At 45.4% G+C, this 21,208-nt stretch overlaps 1 protein-coding gene across 1 annotated transcript in view; it reads right to left on the bottom strand.

Moving 5' to 3' along the window:
• The window catches only part of Crybg1 (crystallin beta-gamma domain containing 1), a 53,970-nt gene that overhangs the window by 11,836 nt on the left and 20,926 nt on the right, over positions 1–21,208 (bottom strand). The window contains exons 7-15 of the mRNA XM_028768998.1: positions 15,917–16,043; positions 13,485–13,520; positions 12,183–12,340; positions 11,045–11,171; positions 10,812–10,957; positions 5,489–5,615; positions 5,266–5,298; positions 4,027–4,139; positions 2,294–2,423 (exon numbers count right to left, since the gene is read on the bottom strand). Of these exons, the coding sequence (XP_028624831.1) occupies positions 2,294–2,423; positions 4,027–4,139; positions 5,266–5,298; positions 5,489–5,615; positions 10,812–10,957; positions 11,045–11,171; positions 12,183–12,340; positions 13,485–13,520; positions 15,917–16,043 (997 nt within the window). The remainder of the gene's footprint in view (positions 1–2,293; positions 2,424–4,026; positions 4,140–5,265; positions 5,299–5,488; positions 5,616–10,811; positions 10,958–11,044; positions 11,172–12,182; positions 12,341–13,484; positions 13,521–15,916; positions 16,044–21,208) is intronic.

Below are 21,208 nucleotides of genomic sequence, written 5' to 3'. Positions count from 1 at the left end.
GACCCAGTGCTGCTCATTAGTGTGGGTGTGCCCTGATGTGCAGGACAGAGTCCGACTGCCCTCAGTGAACATCAGAGTACTGTGTGGTGATCGGTCCCATGGCCCAGGAGTTAGAATATATAAAACACAGGAGGGAACCAGACAAAACCTACGGGAATACTTCTTCGAATGTTTACTATATACGTAGAGATGACATATGGATAACATCCTAAACACTCAAATACGCTGTCAGAAATAATTGTGTGTGGGAAGGGGTCCTCCTGGGGTATCCAGGGTGGAAGTGCTGCTGTGGGGGGAGGGGTCCCCCTGGGGTTCCTTACTGTTGAAAATACATAGGGCAAAGGATATGGATACAGTGCTTGCCTAGCATGCGTGAGGGCCCGTGTTTGCTACCCAGCACTGCAGAAACTGCTAACTCAAATACACACAATGTATGATCGCATTCTGGTAGATCTCTGTAAAGGGATACCATCTTTAAGTGACCAAAGGATGCAAATGTATGTGCCAAGAAGGGATGGCACCAGGAAACTGCAAATATAAACTTTTAATATATACTTTTTATATACTATATAAGTAGCTTTTAGAATTCTAGGCATACTAATTTTTTTTTAAGTCTTATTTCATGACTTGGATTGTTTTGTTTTCAAACAGGGTCTGATACAGCCCCCTGCTGGGCCCAGATTCACTCTGTGGCCAAGTGTGACCCTGAACTTCTAATCCTTCTTCTATCTCCCATGTGCTGAGAATCCAGATGTACGCCACTGTGCTCAGTGTGTGTGTGTGTGGGGGGGGGCTGAGGCTCCAACCCAGGGCTTCATTCATCCAGGCAAGCACTCCAGCAGCTGAGCCACACGCCAGCCTTCGTCTGTAAGCTGATGAGTCTGCATTATCCCATGTTTCATTGTTACTGTTTTCCTGCCTCAACAGCATCTTACTATTTATATAGGCAAGCAGGAAGAAGTGCTATAAAGCCAACACACACATCCTTCCTACATTTAAGACTAAAATCATAGGAATGTTTAAAGCATTTTATGAGACTGTCAAAAGCAAATAATTCTTTCCAAAACTATAGACACACCTAGATGTAAGTATACGGACATCATCTTCTGGTTCTGTTGTATTGAATATATTGCTTTGATTAGCCCACATGAAAGATCCTATTCAAAGGGGACACTATCACCTGGACTAGAACACAGTTGATAGTCTGAGTTGATGATAATTTTTAAGCAGGACTGGAAAGTGGGCTCAGTGATTAAGAACATTTGCTGCTCTTGCAGGGGACCCTGGCTCAGTTCTTAGTGCCCACATGGCAGCTCACAACCATTGTAACTCCAGTTCCCAAGGATCAATGTCCTCTTCTGGCCTTTGCAGGGGCTGGTATGTGGGACACAGGTACACATGCAGGCAAAACACCATCCATGCAAAACAATGAAAAAGAATAGAGTGAAGATAGGCTAAACCACAAGGGATTTCTGCAGACTAACAATGGGAATCGGAATCTACAGGAGATGGCTAACAGAAACCCAAATAACGTGTAGAGACCAAACTGCCAACAGTGAGACAGCCTGGAGGGAGGAGCTGTCCGGCTGCTACCGACAGCTCTTCAAAAACGATAACATTAATATCTGAATTAAGTCTACAAGAGTGAGAACTATACATAACGATGGTATAAAATTAAAGGTTCTACCTACATGCTTTTTAAAAACACACATTTTACAGAATATTTAAGCTGTGTCCATCCAACACAAAGCATGGCTACAAAGGGGAGAGGGGTGGAAATGAGAGTTTGGAAAAGAGACAGCATGGGGGAAAGCGGGACAGTGCTCTAAAGCTAGCATGTGAATAAGTGAACATCCGAGCAGGAAGTCAGAGAGAGCAAGGAAGAGGCCTGGTTTTAACAGTCATAAAATGCACAAAAGCTGGGGGTCGAGAGATGGTTAAGGGTGCTTGCTGCTCTTCCAGAGGATCCAAGTTCAGTGCCCAGTACCCACTTCTGATAGCTCTCTTCACCTGTAACTCTACTCCAGGGGATCAGATGTCTTCTTCTGGCCTCTGAGGGCAGCTACACGTGCATACACACACACACACACACACACTCGAATACACACAGACTTGCACGCACCATAAACAAAAGTAAATATGTAAAAAGAAGAGAAATCTATGTGTGCTGGATAGAGTGCAGCTGTGGTCGGGCACAGCCGTGACCTGAGGAAGCCATAGCTAGCTGCTGGCTTCCTTGCTCTGTCAGTGACGTGAACAATACACGTCTGTCTGTATCTCTGTTTATACTCACAAAATCTATAAAGCGAAGAGACCTCAGGGTTGCTCCCGGTAGGCATCCCATTGCTGAGAGACACGGATAGTGGCCTTCTTCCAGTACGTACTGATTGCCAGAGAAATTTTCTCCATCGTACGCAACCCAGCTATAAAGAAACAAACACACGGTATGGAACATACGCAATCATATTTAAGAAACATGTTTTATAATGCCAGGCCTGATGGTGCAGGAGTTCAATCCCAGCACTTGGGAGACAGAGGCCGACAGATCTCTGTAAATTCCAGGCCAGCCTGGTCTACACAGTGAGTTCCAGCACAGCCAGACTTATATAATAAGTTCCTGTCTTGAAAAGGAAAAAAAAAAAGAAATCTGATTTTTAGAGGTGCCTGCTATAAGATAATCATAAACCTTCTAACTAACTGATTTTTCTTTTAAAAATATCTGCATGCATTTGCTAAACTTCATCTCATGGCAGCCTAGTGTGGCTCAGCGGGGGCTGGGGGGGGAGTTACTCGGTGGGAATGAGTATGGCTGCTTTTCTTTTCCACAACCTTCAACTGTGTTCTCAGCCAGTGTACCTACCCGCACCAGGGTCCCTCCCCTACCTAGCAACCCTGCAGCCCTCAGAGCCACCCAGCCATCTGCTTTTCACGGAGCTGCACCCTCAGATTTTTTTTAGGTGGGGGGACATTGCTTCACCAAATTTCCTGGCTGCCTTGAACTCATTCAGTAGCCTAGACAGGCCCCTGAATCTGTCATCCTCCTGCCCCAGTCTCCCAAACAGCTAGCTCTACGTTTACTGAAAACGTCCATCCATTCCTAACGCCTGGGCCCTGGGCTCCCCCAAAGATGCTGATCCTTTTAAATTTTAACCTAACAGATGCTCACTGAGGACTGACTGCGAATCGGGTATGATCCTGCTGCTCAGGACATTTCAAAAGCAACACTGTCCCTGCTCTCTTGAAGTTACTCTGGGAAGCTGAGACAGGTGATAAACAATTTAAAAAATGTACGACTGGCCGTAGGAAGTGAAGCAGGAAAGGAGAGGATGGGGTGGGGTAGAGGGCGAGCCAAGCACCTGAGACACTTCCCCTCACTGGGTCCATGTTTGACACAAAGCCAGTGCACTGAACCACATGAACGGTAGCATTAAAGGCGCCGTCGTTACTGCTATTAGGATGAATTCCCCTGGCTTCTTTATGGGCTTCCTCAGTCCCTCCCACTCTTATAAAGCTCTCACAGGATGACTGCTTCCAGCTGGCACTCTGGCTCACTGCCCCACCCACAGCCCCATCTGTGTTTTTTAGGAATCCATCAAATTATGTATTTGTCCACGGGAAGTCAGATCCTCCCTCCCCTAATCTAGGCTGACCTCACTTCTGCTACCACAGGCCCTCTCAGCTAGAGAGTTGCCCCCACTTGCCTGCCATGCAGAGTGCTGGCCCCACTCCTGTTTGCCTGTAAGAAAAATACCTGCCTTGGGAGGCATCTAAGAGAGTCCCCAGATGCAGCCCCTTTTACAGATGCTGGAGCAGACACAGGGTGTAGAACTGGTCTGAATCCTGCACACTGAGGTCATTGTCAGCTTCTGCAGCCTGTATTGGCATGCACATCCCCAGATGCTACAAGCAAGCTTCCCAACTGATGTGGTTTTACAGTGTCAAGCGCCCACAGGAGCCAGGATAAACTTGCAAACATATGAATTCTCTACCTTAGTGATCCGCCTCTGCCCGTCGCAGTCAGCTTACCTGCCTCCCAAAACTCTGCAAGACTTGGTCTGAAACGAATCATCAATTTGATCTATCGTCTCTTCAAAACTTTGACTGTGACCTTGGAACTGTGGCTCTGAAAACAAGTGAATCTTAGAAAAAAGGAAAGAGAAATAAAATTAACTCTGTGAGCATGTTCAGGTTATTGTTTTTTTTATTTTTGTGTATATGGGTATTCTGTCTGCATATTTGTATCTGTGCATGACGTGTGTCTGGTGACTATGTGGGTCAGAAGAGGGTGTCTCTTCTCTGGGACTGTAGTTACACAGTTGCGACCTGTCCTGTGAGTGCTGGGAATCGAACCCCTGGAAGAACAGCCAGTGTTTTAACCTCTGTGCCACTCCATTCGGTTCTTTAAATGATGACCCAGACCTGACCTGCTAACTCTTGTTATAATATGTTATGAATTTTATTAACCCTTTAATTTTCTTTTTTTCCTTTTTATTGGATATTTTATTTACATTTCAGATGTTATTCCCTTACCCCCCCCATCCTTTAATTTTCTACTAGATAACTAATGATCAGCAGGTTGGCTGTACCATCCGTGACTATTTAATTTAGAAGCATCAAAGGCCAGTGGAACCACAGAGACAACTTTCTAAAGAACGCACTGCTGTTGCAAGCTGTGAGGCATGTTAAAGCTTTATTGTGGCCAAAAGTAATTGTGCATGGGTTCTAACGCTAACAACAGACTAGACCTGGGAGCGTGCAGTCTAGTTTCCCTCCCTCTCTCAGGGTGATACTGCTGACTGTTTAGAATCTCCGTGTGCCAATAAAAGAGGCCACATTGGTGTTTGTGCTTCTGTGTATAATTACAGCTGTCTGAACATCTGCACTAAAAAGCCTAAATAACAAGAGCGACAATGAACCTGACCCAAGAGCCAGCAGTGCAAAGGCTTGGGTGGCACCAGACAGTGCACACACGGCAAATACGAGTCATTGATACTGAGCCGAGGTAACCGTGTGCTAGAACCTCAAATATTAACTTAGGTATATTCATGAAGCTGATTCTGTGTAATGAAATGAAATCCAGCATGTTATTACAAAAGCATTGTAGAACTATCTAGACATGGGTCAGTGCCATTGATTAAGCACCATTGTTAATGTTTTCAGAATTAAGAATGGATAAAATTCACAAAATGTCACACATCTGACATTTATACTCACTTTCTCAATGGAAAATGAATAGCCCCTAATATAGAACGTTTTTTTAGTTACCTGATTTCGTCTCCTTGGACCAGTGAAAGAATCCTAAGGATTTTATAAAAGAAGAGGAAAACATGATTACTAAAGAAGTTATGTTAAAGTTTCTTTTCATCTACATTAACAATCACTGTTAAACTTAAGCCAGAATACTTTCTGTAGCAATCCGTACACAGACCAGAAGCCATGAAGGGAAGCCTGGGCTGAGTTAATGTTCCCGGAAGAATGACCTTCTTACCAGGCATATGGGTTGCACGGAGGAGATCTTACAATTTTTGCCTCCCCAATCCTCAAAGCTGGTGTAGAAGCCTTTGTCCAGGATGTACTGCTCTCCCGTGAAGTCAGGGTTCTCATAGGCTACCCACCTACAGAGACACAACCCTGGTTAGCGTTGGTGTTACTTTACATATAAAACCATGTCACACATCTGAGAAGGTGTTTTGCTGATCAGACCCCATTCTTTTTCTGTTCTTCATTAATATTTAGGGGCAGATTGACTTTGTCTATCTGTCAAATCCAAACAGTGTTCAAAAGAATGTCTCTATACAAGCTTTTTGGTGTTTCTAAATACTAAACTCCTATGCCTCTAGAAGCTGCAATGAGGATAATTTTGTGTTGTGATTTTCCCCCTATTTTCATGCCAAGGAAATACATTGAATCTTAAAAAGGAGTCTGATTCTTTTCTTTCCTTTTTTAATAAGTAAGAACTCTTTTTTCAACATAGAAAGATTTCTGCAGGCAGATCTTAACAGGAAGCTATGCCTCATATATAACAAATCACAACGAATAATAAAAACCTGAAACAAAGAAAGACACTTTCTGTCAAATGGTATTTCCAACTTCACACATCTATAGAAAAACAAAGCTGAGCTAGCTCCCAGGGGAACCAAGGACAGACACATCACTTGTAATGTCCCTATGTCATCTTTGCAGTGACCCCAGAAAGGTGCTATTGGTCAAACCCACTCACCATTGATACTTCCTGTGCAAAGGGGGATTGTCTTTGAAGGGGAAAAAGGTTTCTAATTCCATTCCATTTAACAGATTCTCAGTGTAGTCCTCCGCTAACTCATTGCTGTAATGACCCACTTTTCATTTGAATGACGCACACCACCATCAGAACTTTCTAGATCTATGCCATCACATTTCCTAAGGGGGAACTGGCATGTCCACTTCACGGACAGAAAGTCAGTCCGCTTACTTGAACAGCAGACTCTGATGTCCCATCCTACATGTGCCAGAAACCAGGCAGACATGAAGAATATAAAGATAGAAGAAGACAAATCCTCTGCCCTTGAGCTTGGCAGACAGAGGAGCATCACAAGTAACTATCTGTTGTGACACATTAGATGAAAGTGACCTGTCTGAAGTGATGCCATCAGCTAAGGCCAGAATGTGAGAAAGCCCAAGGCCGAAAGAACACGAGGCTCTGTGACATGTTCTCGGTACTGTTTGTATCACAACAGAAGCTCATTCAGATTTCAGTATGTGATGGGTCACTTTAAACTGAAGTCTATCTACAGGTATTCCCAAAAGAAGAACAACCACTCAGAAGAAAAGGAACACTTCAGAAGCTAAGTGGTCAGGAGACACTGAGAGCTAACATCTGAAAACTCACCTCTGGCCATCTGAATGCAGAAACTGAGTCCTGGGCGCTCTTAGAAAATAAGTCTTCCCCCTCCCCCAGTCTCAAACCTGCACCAGCAGTTTTTCAAACTTCTGCATCCTGTGAGGTAAGGAGTTTGGAGGCCTGGATCTCTCTGTGGTCCTGACATTAACTTTCAGGAATGTGGACAATGGGGGGGGGGGTCCCTTAACTTTTGTAAAACTGTGTTTTCAATTATGAAGTAGAGAGCTGGCCAAGGACCCTGTGCTGAGCCAGGGGCCGCAGGGCACAGCTGACCTGCAGTGTCACCTGTGTACACACACCTCAGGTAAGCCTGTGGTTGCGGGCAATGGCAACCGTAACAGAGAGCCCGGCTCCAGCTACGGCTGCCTCTTCTGAAGGTAGAACACCAGACACAAACACCAGAATTTGCAAACAAAAACAATAATTAAAGAACATAGGTCACATCACAGAAAGCTTTGCCTGGGCTCTGGGCCGGGCCTGTGGTTTCAGGCTTTTTGGGTTGACTTTCAGGAGAGAAATGACCTGTGAAGAGAGAACCTCTGGAGATTCACCTGTGGCCAGGCCAGGCACTTGCCCACAGTGCTCTTTCAGGTCCTTGTTGGTAGTTGTTAAACTAACAGGTGTGTGTTTGTGTGTGTGTGTGTGTGTGTGTGTGTGGTAGGCAAACTTACAACAGAGGGTCAGCCTGTCTGACTCAGTCAGATGGGAGCACTGAAGTGTATGAGACATGGCTTGACCTGAGAGCAAAGCATTCTTCTGAGGCCCAGCTGAGTCTTTGGAATCTGTAGTGTTGAATCTACGTATACTGGGGACTCTTATGAAAATTCGTCAGTGTCCTTGCTCAAGTGGGTTCTGTTCATGAGTTATTTACTGCTGTGTTAGACCAAGGGTAACAGGAAAGAAGGAGAAACAGAACCCAGCAGGCCCCAGCCTAGTGGAATGAGGACAAACCTACCCTTCTGTGGAAGAGAACACCTGCCTTTATTTATTTAATTAGGTTCTCATTGTATCCCTGGCTAGCCTAGAACTTGCTATGTAGACCAGTCTAACTTTGAACTCACAGAGATCCTCCAGTGTTGAGATTAAAGGTGTGGGCCGCCACACTGGCTTATTTTTACCTGAACTCTAGAAGTGTTTTGCTTTACTATTAGATATTAAAATGTTAGCCCAGCTTGCACTGCTTGGGTAGGAGCTGAACACAGCATGGAGCTGTCAGCAGGTGTCAACGGGAATTCTTTTGGGCTTTCCATAAGGGCTGGAATGTGGTCCCTCGAAGGCTTAGTTGGTGTCGTGAGCATCCTTCCTTCTGTTTCACAGCTAATGACTCCAGGGTTGTAACACCAGTGACCGTGTGCCTCCAGGGAGACACGGGATGGGAGGTTCAAAAGCTTTGCTCTGGCTGCACATGGAGGCATACATCGGTACACCCCATAAATATCCCACACCTAATTTCCATATTTATCCCACCACTGCACGTGGGAGGGCTGTGAAGTGAAAGGACTGAGTTCAAGGCCAGCAAGGTCCACATAGTGAGACTCTACCTCAAAATAGACAGACAGACAGACAGACAGACACCACAAAACAAAAATGAGGTTGCTTATTTTCCAGTAAAAAAATAAAGCCATTAAAATCGAACCATTTTTCTTTGATACTATTAAAACATGACTAGGTTAGCCATCTTCCCTGAAGTTTCACAAGGCCTAGTGCAGTACCGTGCCTGCAAGTCTTGTCAGCACACAGCCTAGAAGCTCCCTCCTTCTCCGTCATGCGTCCAGTGCATTCTCCACCCTCACAGCCGCAGGCCTGGTCAGCGTAAGTGCTGTATCTGCTGAAGACGTAACAGACCTCGGTGGAGCGCTACTACAGCCAACACATTTAGGAAGAAGTGTGTGTGTGTGTGTGTGGTATGTGTGTATGTATGTGTATGGTGTTGGTGTGTGGTATGTGGGGTGTGTGAGTGTGAGTGTGTGTGTGTGTGTGTGTGTGTAACTCTGCCTCCCTACTACTTCCCCCAATACCAAACCTCAATTGCTACAACAAGAAAAAAAAGCCTCTGTCAGGAAATACAACTAAAAATGACTAAAAATAGAAACATAAAAAAGCCCAACGTCCTATTGAAGGAAACTGACATGAAGCAAGCGGTGTGGGTAAGGAGGAAGGAAAACAGGCTCAGAGCACTACGCGCTGTGCTAACTTAACCTACACCGACATCTACCCAGCATCCGCCGGCTTGCTCTGCCAGGGTAGATGACTGCCTGGCTTGTGACTAACGAACAAGGATACCTGGTGACTGGTTCTCCAAGACTGAGTGGCTCTCTACAACTTTTTCATACAATAATAAACATGATCTGAAACACTGCAGAGCCACCACGTCATTTCCGGTGGCCTCTGCCATATGTCCAGACGACTCCTGATTCTGGTAGACAGCCAGCGATGACCAAACCGTGTCAGGGCTACTGATGTGACACTGCCAAGGGAGCTACAAGTGACAACCTACGCAACGATGCGGTGACTAACAACGGAAGCGTGTTCTACTGTAGACGTGTCAGACTTGCCAGGCTTTTAGGGGAGGCCTCGAGACGTGCATCAGGGCTGAGGCCAGCTAAGATTCAGTAGGCCGACACCAGCCACTTTCAACAGAACCAACGTCAGCTTTCTTTGTATGTCCTTTTAATGACACTATCACTTAGAAGAACTCAGAAGGGTCACCAGCTGGATCATGAGAACAATTCCCTACAATAGAGATCTGGCATCTGTCCTGATGCTCCTGGGGAGTCACACACTTCAATCATAGCCACTGTGGGACCGACCCTAGGGACGGCCACACTACAGCAACACAATGACCTCTCTAGTTAAGGCATGTACTAATGACCCACACCTGGAACCTGAGCATGCAATGAGTCAGGAGAATGAAAGCCCGCCATCACTGAGGGATGAAGGTGAAGAGGCCCACCTCAGGGAAAGCCATAGAAACAAGCCCAGGTGGGAGTGTTTTCGTGATCCCAAATATTGAGTCATGGGCAGGAGAGATGGCCCAGTGGTTAGAGAGGTTAAGACCTCTACCAGAGGTTCTGATTCCCAGTCAACCACTTGGTGGCTCACAACCATCTATAATGGGAAATGATGCCCTCTTCTGTCATGCAGGCACACATACAAATAGAGCATGAGTCATGCCTGCAGCAAAATGTTTTCGCTCGATTGGTCTTGTCCTTGTTACTGTTGTCAGACAGGATCTGACTGTGTAACGGAGGCTGGCCTTGAACTCAGTTTTTCTGTTCTCACCTGGTGAGCGCTGAGAGTGCAGGTCTGTGCTACTGTGCCTGACCTGAACCAGAGTCTTCTCTAGACTTTTTATTTGTACAACCAATAGTGTTTCTATCACTTAGGGTGGCATGCTTGATCAGTCACTTCCGCCTCAGAGTCAGGGCTCGGTAAAGACTTGGCATTGGCGAAAGCACTGGGCACCGTAATCCCAGCATGGAAGGCTGGGGTGGGGTAGGCAGATGCCAAGGTCAGGTCAGCTGCACCGCACAACCAGACTCCATCCACCCCAGTAGTTTGTATGTCAAAATACTAGTGAGGGAACACTAGCAGTCATGACACTGTAACAGAGCCTACTGGGACTTTATCCCAACGTCGAGGTCAATGCCAGCTTACTAACAATCCACCCATTTAGAAAAAGGGCCGCAGGTCCAAATATTTCTACCATGACACCCAAGAGCCTGCTTCAAGTGGGTGGGGAAGGGGGAGGTATAATCAGAACATTTTTAGACCAGCCAGGCAAGCGGCACTGCTGTAAATACCAAGGGGCTGAATTAATGTTTACCTGTGAGATATTTACTGAGGACTGACTCATTGTCACAGACTATTAATTTAACAGAAATCCAAGCAAAACCCAAGCTTAAAATCTTGGTGGAATTACTTCACTTACACGCCACTCAGTACATTGATTGACTGTGTTTTCACTCCATAGCCGGTGTCCTTTAAATTGGCAACAATTCCCAAGACATCAATACTGGAGCCTTTGGAGCCAAAGTTCTTCTCACTGTACATTATCATGTGTGCATTTGAAAAATCCTATTAAGAAAGAGAGATTCAAATTTCAAGGGTAGCCACTCATCATCCCAAAAGGACATGTTAGCTGTTAGCTTCTCCTCAACTTACACTTAATATAGGCCGTAGAGACTGGAGGTCTCCATTGTAGCCGCCCCAGGCATTCCAGTCCCTGTACTCTCCCTCTTCCAGCAAATACTGGTGACCAGTGAAGCCGCACTTCTCATAAGCAACCCAGCTACAAGAGAAAGAGCAAGCGGCTGTCAGACATTTCAATGCTTCCCACGTGCCGGCTTGACTGACAAATACAAGTATAAATTCCATGTGAATTGATGACATTCTCTAAGTGTCGAAAGCACACCATATACATCTATGTTCTTTTGTTAAAATTCTTTAACATTTAAAAGAATTTGTTCAGAAAAAAACCTAAGAAACATGTTAGAGTTCTATAAAGGAGTGTAGTTGCGTGTATCCATGAGTATGCATATGTATGTGTATATGTGTGTGCTTTGGTGTGTGGTGTGTGTATACGTGTGTGCATTTGGTTATGTGGTTGTGTATGTTTGATAATTAAAACGAGGGGCTGGAGAGACGGCTCAGCCGTTATTTCTCTTGCAGAGGATCCCAACGCCCACATAACAGCTAACAACTGTAACTCCAGTTCCAGAGGATCTGACACCACATTTTAGACTCCTCAGACACTGCACAGATGTGGTGCACAGACACACATGCAAGTGAGACACTCATACACATGAAATAAAAATAAACAATTAAACAAAAGAAATGAAACTCAGCAAGCAAAGTGGCAAGCTTTCTTCAAGTAGAAATAGAATCATACATTTTGCCTATTTACAAGACAGCTTTAGTATATACTCCTACTAGAAATGTGCAAGATCTATAAAATTCAAAAAGATCATGAAAATTAGAAAGAAAATTAATGAACTGTTCATTAGATGGGAACATGATATTTTAAAAATCAATCTGTCCAGATCTGTATGAGCTCCACCGCAGACTCCCCTCCAGTGTCCCTCCAGCCACTGTCTCAAGTCCAGCTCAGCTGACCCTGCTGGGGATGTAGCTGGACATCTCTCAGCATGTGTGACACCCCAAGATTCAATCCTCATGACTCCCTACTCCCCACAAAACACCAGCAGACTATAATCAAGAATGTTGTCTTTGGGGGAAAGACGGCACATTTATTATTCATCAGGGAAAATGAGAAAGCCTTACCATCACCCCTTTTACTTACACGCCTCTGAGGACTTTCATAGACCCCACCGATGGAAAGGGCAAATGGTCATTTCCAGTTGTTTCTTCTGTCTCACCTCCTTCCGTGATAAAACTACTCATTTCTGTTTCTAGCTCCATACACCTTCCTTCAAAGGAAGGCTTTTCATAAATAATTACCTACAATAGAAATGAGATATGCCAATAATTTGGGAGAAGTTAAATAGCTAAAAAGTAGCTCAACATTAAATCTGTCATTCAATAGCACTTATTTGGGCTAGGGGTGTGGCTCTGTGGTAGAACTCTTGCCCAGCATGTGTGAGACCCTGGGTTCCATCCCACACAAGAGTACAATCTCCCTAGACTCACAAGTGCCAACATGCCATCACACACACACATACATACACATACACACACACACACACATACATACACACACACACACACACACACAAGTAAGCAACCGCAGCAGCAGCAGCAACAACAACAATAGATAGCACTAAATCCTGGAATACAAATTAAAATATTCTAATCACCTATAAATAAAAATCACCTACATAATAGCACCTACTAACCTAGTTAAACAAAAATTATTTGGGTACCCCTCCTTCCACTGGTAGTGTGGAACACTCCAAAGGCAACGTTTAAAAGATATTAAGGAGTCAGAGGAGTCTAAAGTTGATTCGGAAATGATAAACAATCATGGTGCATGGGACAGGTGTAGAAAATAGTGGTAGCAGGTGTATCTGGAGCAGGGAGAGCTGTGGGTTGGAGCTGGACTCATGGCTCAGCAGGGAGAGCTGTGGGTTGGAGCTGGACTCATGGCTCAGCAGGGAGAGCTGTGGGTTGGAGCTGGACTCATGGCTCAGCAGGGAGAGCTGTGGGATGGAGCTGGACTCATGGCTCAGCAGGAAGAGCTGTGGGATGGAGCTGGACTCATGGCTCAGCAGAGAGAGCTGTGGGATGGAGCTGGACACATGGCTCGGCAGGCAAAGGCTGAGCTCAATGCCCCCAAACCAATGCAGTGCAGCTGAAAAGCTGAAAAGCTCTCTTCTGTTGCCAGCAATGGGCTCAGCAATTAGTAAATCCAACCAGGAAGGGTCATGGTAAAGTTAACACAACAGTCAACCTTGGAGGCAAGGCCATGACAACCAGTGCCATTAGCTTCTTCCTGAAGTTTAGTGGGAGGGAGGTTTAGGGGGAAGTCACATCAGCATCATATACTTGAAGATTGTAGGATAATTACTCTCTTTCCTACTCCCTCACTTCTGGACACACACCCACTAATTCATTCATTCATTTCCCCCGCCCCCCTCCTTCTTACCTTGGGATCTGTAGGGAATTCAACTTTACGGCCACCCTAAAACAAAACAAAAAAACCAGCATAGTAAAAACCCCAGTCTCCACTGAGAGTGTTCCGGATTAACACAGTAGTTGAAGCACACAGTGTGATTACTTTATGGTTTAATTTATATAAGACAATGCCAAAATTATCAAATAGAAATGAAGGCACAAGACCATTTACAGCAGAGACTCACTGGACACGCACACCTAGTGTGTGCTTCTGTTCTGTCTTTGGTTTGTTTGTTGTTGTTTTGAGTGCAGAGAAATCAGACCCAGGGCCTTGTGATGCTGGTCAAGCTACCCCTGAGCTACATCCAAGCCCCTTGATTTATTCTGCTCTGTATTATTTTCTAACTAGGAAATTTTCTTATACAATTTTAATTTGTATCCCAAGAATCAGTGCTATACTTTTCTTGTTCTTTTAAGACAGGGTCTCACTCACCAGGAAGACCAGGCTAGCCTCAAACTTGGGACCATCCTGCCTCAACCTCCTAAAGCTTCTATTTCTTATTTCTCTTGCTAAATAACCCTAGGATTTGATAACATCTCACAGGAAGTGAGTTCTACCTTCTGCACTGGCAATCCTGCATGGGCTGGTCCTTCCCAGGCCACAGCCTTGGCTGGCATCCCACAGCTCCCTCTGGTTCCACTCCCTTTGTATTTCCTGCCGGACTCTCCCCCCAACCCCCACCCCATCTGACCTTGCAACCAATAGCCTACTAAAGTGTTAAAGTTCACACAGCAGGAAATGATAAAAACCATTAGATAACAGTTAAAACCTCCCAAAGGAGGGCATTGTTACCCTTTTGAAATAAAAGGTTTGTTTTTTTTTTAAATTAAAAAACAAAACTAAACTAAAATCAGAGAGGAGAGTATTGCCTAAAAATACTAAACAGGCAAAAGTCAGAAGTTGATAAGCTGGGGGCTGTTCCCTCCATGTGTTTTTATGAGCTTAAAAACTGCAGCCAAAATCTTCAAATGGCCCAAATAAACAGAAACCATAAGTAGGCTAACTCAACCAGCAAGCTAGACCTTGTACAGCCATGGGGGCACCCTCTTAAATAGTCTTTGGGGGCTGGAGAGATGGCCAGAGCTCCTGAGTTTAATTCCAGTAACCTCATGGTGGCTCACAACCATCTGCAGCGGAATCTGATGCGCTCTTCTGGTGTGCATGAAAACAGCGCACTCACATAAAATACATAAAAAAAATCTTTAAGAAAAAAATAGTCTTAAGGGAGCTCAATGAACTTCAGTTTTAAAACCATCAAATTGCTTTCTAAGCTTGAGACAACTCTTTCATGTATTCCCAAAACTAATAAAACGGGGATCTTTGAGAATGGATTTAATTTAAAAAAAAAAAAGCCTTAAGTCATGTGCATTGAGATCTGCAGATAATCAAATCCGACGTATCTAACTTTCTAATCTGTCTCAGGCTGGCTCTGAAGACACCTGCAATGTGGACTTTCACAAGCAAGTTCAGAGCAGAAGCCTTACCCTGGTGTTCAGTGAGCACCTAGCATCAAGAGGCACACCCCAGAGCCTAGTGTGGTAGCCTCATCCCACCTAAGCCTTCATCCCAGCAGAGCAGCCAGAGACCGAGGAGACAAGAGAGCCGAAGCACAGGCTCCAGGTAACGAGGAGTGTGGCAGTCTGAATATGCTTGGCCCAGGAAGTGGCACTATAGAAGGTGTGGCCCTGTTGGAGGAGGTGTGTCACTGTGGGTGTGGGCTTTAAGACCCTCATCCTAGCTGCCTGGAAGCCAGTCTTCTCCTAGTGGCCTTCAGATGAAGATGTAGAACCCACAGCTTCTCCTGTATTATGCCTGCCTGGGTGCTGCCATGTCCCCACCTTGATGATAATGGACTGAACCTATGAACCTGTAAGCCTCAATAAATATCATTCTTTATAAGACTTGCCTTGGTCGTGGTGTCTGTTCACAGCAGTAAAAGCCTAACTGTGCTCTGTGTCCACCCTGGCCTCTGCCAGCTCCAGAGGGGCACTTCCGCTTCTGTTTTAAGATTTAGCTGCACTTACCAGACGGTTTTCCTAACTGTGGCCCTGTCCTGCCTCTTCTCCCAGTGACTGGGGTTGTACACACCATTGCTTCCACTTTCCATAAACAGTCCTTCACGCACTAGGCCTCTCTTGGCTGCAGCTTGATGCCAGCATCTACTCTGCGAGGCAGAAGATGCCCTCAGTGCAGAGGGCGTAGTCTTGTCCACCTTTCTTAACCAGGAAATTGAGTAAGTCATTGCTTCTACTACTTCTATCCAGCAATAGGACTCATCTACCTGTTACAGATGCATGTAAAGCAATAAATGCTACTTTTCCTGTTCAGAGTCACATCTGGTGGATTATGGAGGTCAAGCTGAGACGCTGCCTTCAGAGAACCACCTTCACTGTCATGTTTACCATTTTCAGAGGCCGCATGGATCCGATGTACGCTTCTTCCGTATCCCAGAAGGATAAGTCAGGGTATTCTCCCGGCTCCAGGATGAAGGGGACACCTTGGAATCCAGGCTCTTCATAGATCAACCACCTGAACAACCATCACGGAAGCAAAGAATCAGGGACTCGTGGTTAACCTCTGTTCCCTCCTGCCTGGTACCCAGGACCCCACTGACGGGGCAGGCAGGAACAGAGGAGAGTGTGGCCACTCTACCAGCAATGGCTGCACCTGGGCCTTCAGGGGAGCCAGCTGTGCTGAGTTTCTCCTGGCCTATGATTTCCTCTTGGCTGGATTGGCCGCTTACTTTAAGCCATATTATAACTGCTTTTACATGTAAATGTCTCTGTCACCTAGTTAAAGACCCCAAGTTACACTATCTCAAGCCCTGTTTTAAGTTAATATTTCATTTGTAAATGAAGATTCCCAGGATTCTACTTAATTATCTAGCATGGTGTCAAGAATGTGTAGCAACTGATCCCTTCCAAAAGCCTAGGAGGAACGCTACCTAGAATTTCACCTAGGCCTCACCACAGTGCTACCAGGAAGGAATGCCCCTGTGTCTGTTTTACAGGCGAGATTAAGTCCTTTGCCCCAAGGCAGGGCTGCTGCAAGCTGACCCCTGATCTCCATTCTGTCAATATTTTGATTTTTTCCACACTGCAGGGAGTGTACCAGACACACTCTGCTCTTCTGTCATAAGCATCCTCACCGTGTGTACCACTCAGCACACACTGCTGTTGTCAGAGGCCTGAAGGTCCAAGGGCTGCCTGTTCCCAGGTGGGAACACCTTCTGAATGCTTGGTTCTGATCCTAAAGACATGAATTACCACATCCTTGCATCAGGCTTGTCAGCTGTCACTTCTGCTTTGGCCAGGGAACGGCAGCCTCACCTACTCCTGAGCAAAGGCCAGGGAACCATAAAAGCACTGCCCACTGGAGCTAAGGGCATGCCTCTGGGAGGGTGCAGCTACTGGAAAAGTGATTTATATCACTCAGATGTTGCTTTCCCTTGGCAACACAGGCTAGCTCCTCCCCGGTCTCTCCTTCCTGATGGCAACCACACACAAGTGATAACTGGTAGTCTGGCTGAACCACCCACCTGGGATGCTCTACCAACCACACTAGGTTCCCAGATGTTGGGCCAAAAGGGGGAGCTCTAAATAAAACCCTTAGTAGCAAAACAGGTCTGAGGATAGGGTTGCTTTTCTCCTGTTTCTGATTTTGACTGAACACCCATTTTTTAATGAAAGTTCATGTTAAAGATGCCCTTGGACCTTGTTTTAGACAAATTACCCAGAGATTTGCCACCTAGTTCCTACTAAAGATCAGTCAACAGGTATACAATAAACTAGGAAGTTCATAAGTGGAGACCAAAGCCAGTCAACAGTACCCTAACGCAAGATCACAGTCGCACATGGGGAGGGGACATAGGAGGAGAGGAGCAGCAGAGGATCCTGGGGGAGGCCTGAATGACCATGCTGGGATGTTCCATTCTAGCTAACAAAAATATACTCAGCCTGTACAGTCAAGATTTTTTTGAGTGCCTTTTTCTGTGCAAATGTTACACTTTAGAACAAGTTAACTAAGGGGGAAAGAAGCTTGTCTTTTAAACAGCCTGCAGTACCTCTAAGCCAGAAGGCAGAGGCTGTGGGGTCTCGCTAACTTCCTGTATCTAAGCCATGAGAATCAGGAAGACACATACATTCCTGGAGCCCAAAGCTGGCTCGGCATGCTACATATGGGCTTCGTGCTCCAGCCAAGGAGGGGAGGTTCTGCAGTCAGGGCTGTTGAGTCTGACTCCCTCACAAGTGGATGGCTGAGATTTCTCGTAAACAGCACGGGTGCCTCATGTAGTAACTCTGAAAGTTTGAAATGATCTTTTCTTTTTTTTAAAGATTTATTTTTATGTACAGTGGTGTTTTGCATGTCTGTCTGTCTGTCTTAGAATACCAGATCCCCTAGAATTGGACTTACAGACAGTTGTGAGCTGCTATTTGGGTGCTGTGAAGTGAACCAGGTCCTCTAGAAGAGCAACCTGTGTTCTTAACTGCTGAGCCATCTCCCTAGACTCAGAATGATGTTTTCAAAGTAGTCTTCTCTTGAGGGCTCTACTTTTTTGGGCTAATCTGTAAGAGATCTTTCATCTGTCACTAAAATTTCCCTCTCCTTGAAGCGTGTGGATTAGTCACACAGCATCTACAGAGGATGGGGACTCTGTTGGAAGCAGAACATACAAACTGGTGAACTTGCAAGGCTACGTCCTGAGAGTCCTCCCTCCATGAGCCAGTGCTAGGGACCTTCTGAGTAACTGGGACAGACATTCACATATGCAGGTATACTCGGGGATCTGAAACTCGCACACAGAGCCTTAGGAGAGTGGGGAATTTTCTTCAGGCAATGCCATTTCCGTTTCTAAAGAGACATTTTCCTTCTCCATTGTTCTGAGGTAATGAGCTTTGCTCGTTAAAAACTATGGCTTATAGTCATATCAATTGTAGTGTAAAAAGTATGTGCTTATTTTTAACAATCATGAATATTCATGAATGTATGCATAAAAGTATACATGATGAATGTGCATGAATGTATGCATAAGAACCATATATAAATACTGCTGAACAATGGTTGCTAATCTTTATATTAAAAATGTTATCATTCCTTTAGAAATACCTGTTCGTTCCATAAGAAAAATCATGTTTATGATGAGTGTTTGTTCTTAGAACAATTAACTTGTAAACTGACCACCTAGCAGGCAACACTAAACTGAGCATGCCCGGCTGAGTCCTGGGAGATGTGATTGGACATACACATTGGCCAAATATTTATGAAAATTAACTGAAAATTAAATCTGAATAACTAGGCAAAGGAGGGATGTGGGAGGCCCCGTGTTAACTTAGGCAAGCAAACTTGACATCCTCGGATGGCAGGTGGCTAGTTTGTCACATGATGATGCATCACAAATACATGGCGCCTCCTCACAGGAAGTGCCCTTGTCAAAAACAGTCCAACCTAAATCTAATCATACCTTTCCACCTAACCCTTCATACAAACAACATTCAGAGAATCATAGGATCACAGGAAAACAAACACTCAGAAAACGTATGCTCTGAGACAGCTAGCCCAAGGTCTCAGCAGCTCAGGGGTCATTGTAGAGGAGATTGTTAGAGCCAGAGGAACAGGAAGTCTGCCATGAGACAGTGTCTCTAGAAATGTCAAAGAAACTACACCCCTGAGCCTTCATCAACACAGCTGCCTAAACATAACCTGAACAACAGTGCAGCCATGCCAGCATGGAAGAGGAAGATGAGGGAAGCTCATGAGCGCCACCCCAGACACAGAACCACAGATAACTAAGGGTGGAAGGGAAGGAAGTCCTCCCCAAGGAAGAGCCCCCAAATTGGTTATCCAATGCCAAATGGTCAGCCCTGAAAATATACCCATATCGGCAACACTATAAGGACTGAGAAGGTTGTATTTATATATTTGTGTGTGTGTGTGTAGTGGAAATTTCTGGTTGTCATGTGATGCGGACTCATGATGTTTTGTTGAAGTGAAACCCATTGAGAGGACACATGATTCTTGGAGAGATTATAAGTAGGACCTAACAGACAGTGACGGTGAGTGTGCCTAGCTAGCCAGCAACACTTTGTTGGTCCCGAGTCTTCGCTGATCTACAAGAATCCTCACTGAGTGCACCACTCAGCCTTCTGAGTGCTTGCTTCTGATCCTAAACACATTGCAATACCACATCCACAGTAGCATACATACAGTTACCATAGCACAGCAATGTAAACCACAAAAAACACAGGCACACCAGTGATGTGTGAGGCCTTAGGAGAGGGTTCATGTGTGCGCAGAGGGGGATGGGACCAGAGCAAGTGACAGGGAGAGCAAGTGACAGGGATCTGCAACACAGCTGGTGGTCACTTAGGTCAGGAGTTGGGTGGCAGGCTCACACAGGTTTGTGTCATTATTAGACTCTGAAACACACAAGTAGACATATATCCTTCTGTAGACCACAACTACTTTTAGTCAAAGTGAGAAAAGCACATTTGGCTAGGTAGAAAGCAGTAGCGTCCTTTCAAATCATTGGAACTCTCCAGCTCACGACCCTGGTCCAGACAAGGGGGCCCAGCCTGCCTGTCTTCCTTGCCTAAATCATATGTTCCCTCTGACACTCTAAAAGGCTTTGCTTTTTATTAAAACACACCCTAGAACTATGCAAGCCTGCCTTTGCCTCAAGGAGTCTGGGGGCTAAGATTAGTCAGCCACTAAAGCAAAAGTTTAGATATCAGTCATATGCAACAGAATTTGAAAGGCAAATTTAGTTAAGAATTACTCATTTCCTCAAGAAAGAATCTGAGAAGGCCAGTAACACCCTTATACACGTGCAGAGGAACTTAATCTAGAGTGAACAGGCCCAGGGACATGTTTCCTAATGGGATAAAGGAAAACACCCCCGCCCACACCCCAGAACTTCTCTGCTCACACACTCAGAACAGAACACTGGACCAATGGCAGCAAGATGAGCTGAGTGTTTATTACCAGTTAAATCCCCCAGCCTAGCCAGATGTGGTGGCTCATATCTGTAATCCCCCCATACCAGGGAGAACAGGGTGGATGGAGAGAGTAAGCCAGACACAAACAGCTCAGTGGACTTCCTTGGAGACCTGGAAAAGCATTTATGTCCTGAGCTTAGCAACTGAGTTCAGTAAGCTGGACTTTGAGCAGACACTGTAGGCGGCTTTCCCCAGGCCACGGGCACAGAAACGAACAGCCAAAGAAGACATCCAAAGGCAGAGGTCATAAAGAGATTTTCTTTTACCAGAATCCCAGTTTCTCAGCATAAATGTACCTAAGGCACATAAGGTCTTTTCCCTCAACCACATCCACTGGCCTTTGGGATCTCTCATAGTACATAATTTAAAGTCTTCTCAATGGCCTCTTTTCCCTTTTAAAACTTGCTTTTCTCTGCTTCTCCCTCCTACAACCCTGGAGACTCCAGGCGTTCTGCACAAGAGGCAAGTGCTCTCCCTCTGAGTTACAGCCGTCGCCCTTCAATCTCTTGTCTAAGTGGAGGACTCCCAGGTTCTACCTGTAACCGCTCCCTGCAATCCAGGCCCACACTCCTGTATACCCCCTGCCCTCTCATGGGAGCTCACAGTGGATCTCAGAGTTAACCTGCCCAAACCCAACTTCTGAACTCCCCTCCACCTTCCACACTCTTCCTGCAGGTCTCCATCTCAGAACAGGCTAAG

Source organism: Grammomys surdaster, unplaced genomic scaffold, assembly GCF_004785775.1.
Source record: "Grammomys surdaster isolate TR1022 unplaced genomic scaffold, NIH_TR_1.0 190, whole genome shotgun sequence".
Taxonomy (NCBI): Eukaryota; Metazoa; Chordata; class Mammalia; order Rodentia; family Muridae; genus Grammomys; species Grammomys surdaster.
Note: the sequence above shows the minus strand (reverse complement) of the source record. Positions and strands in the feature narration are given on the sequence as shown.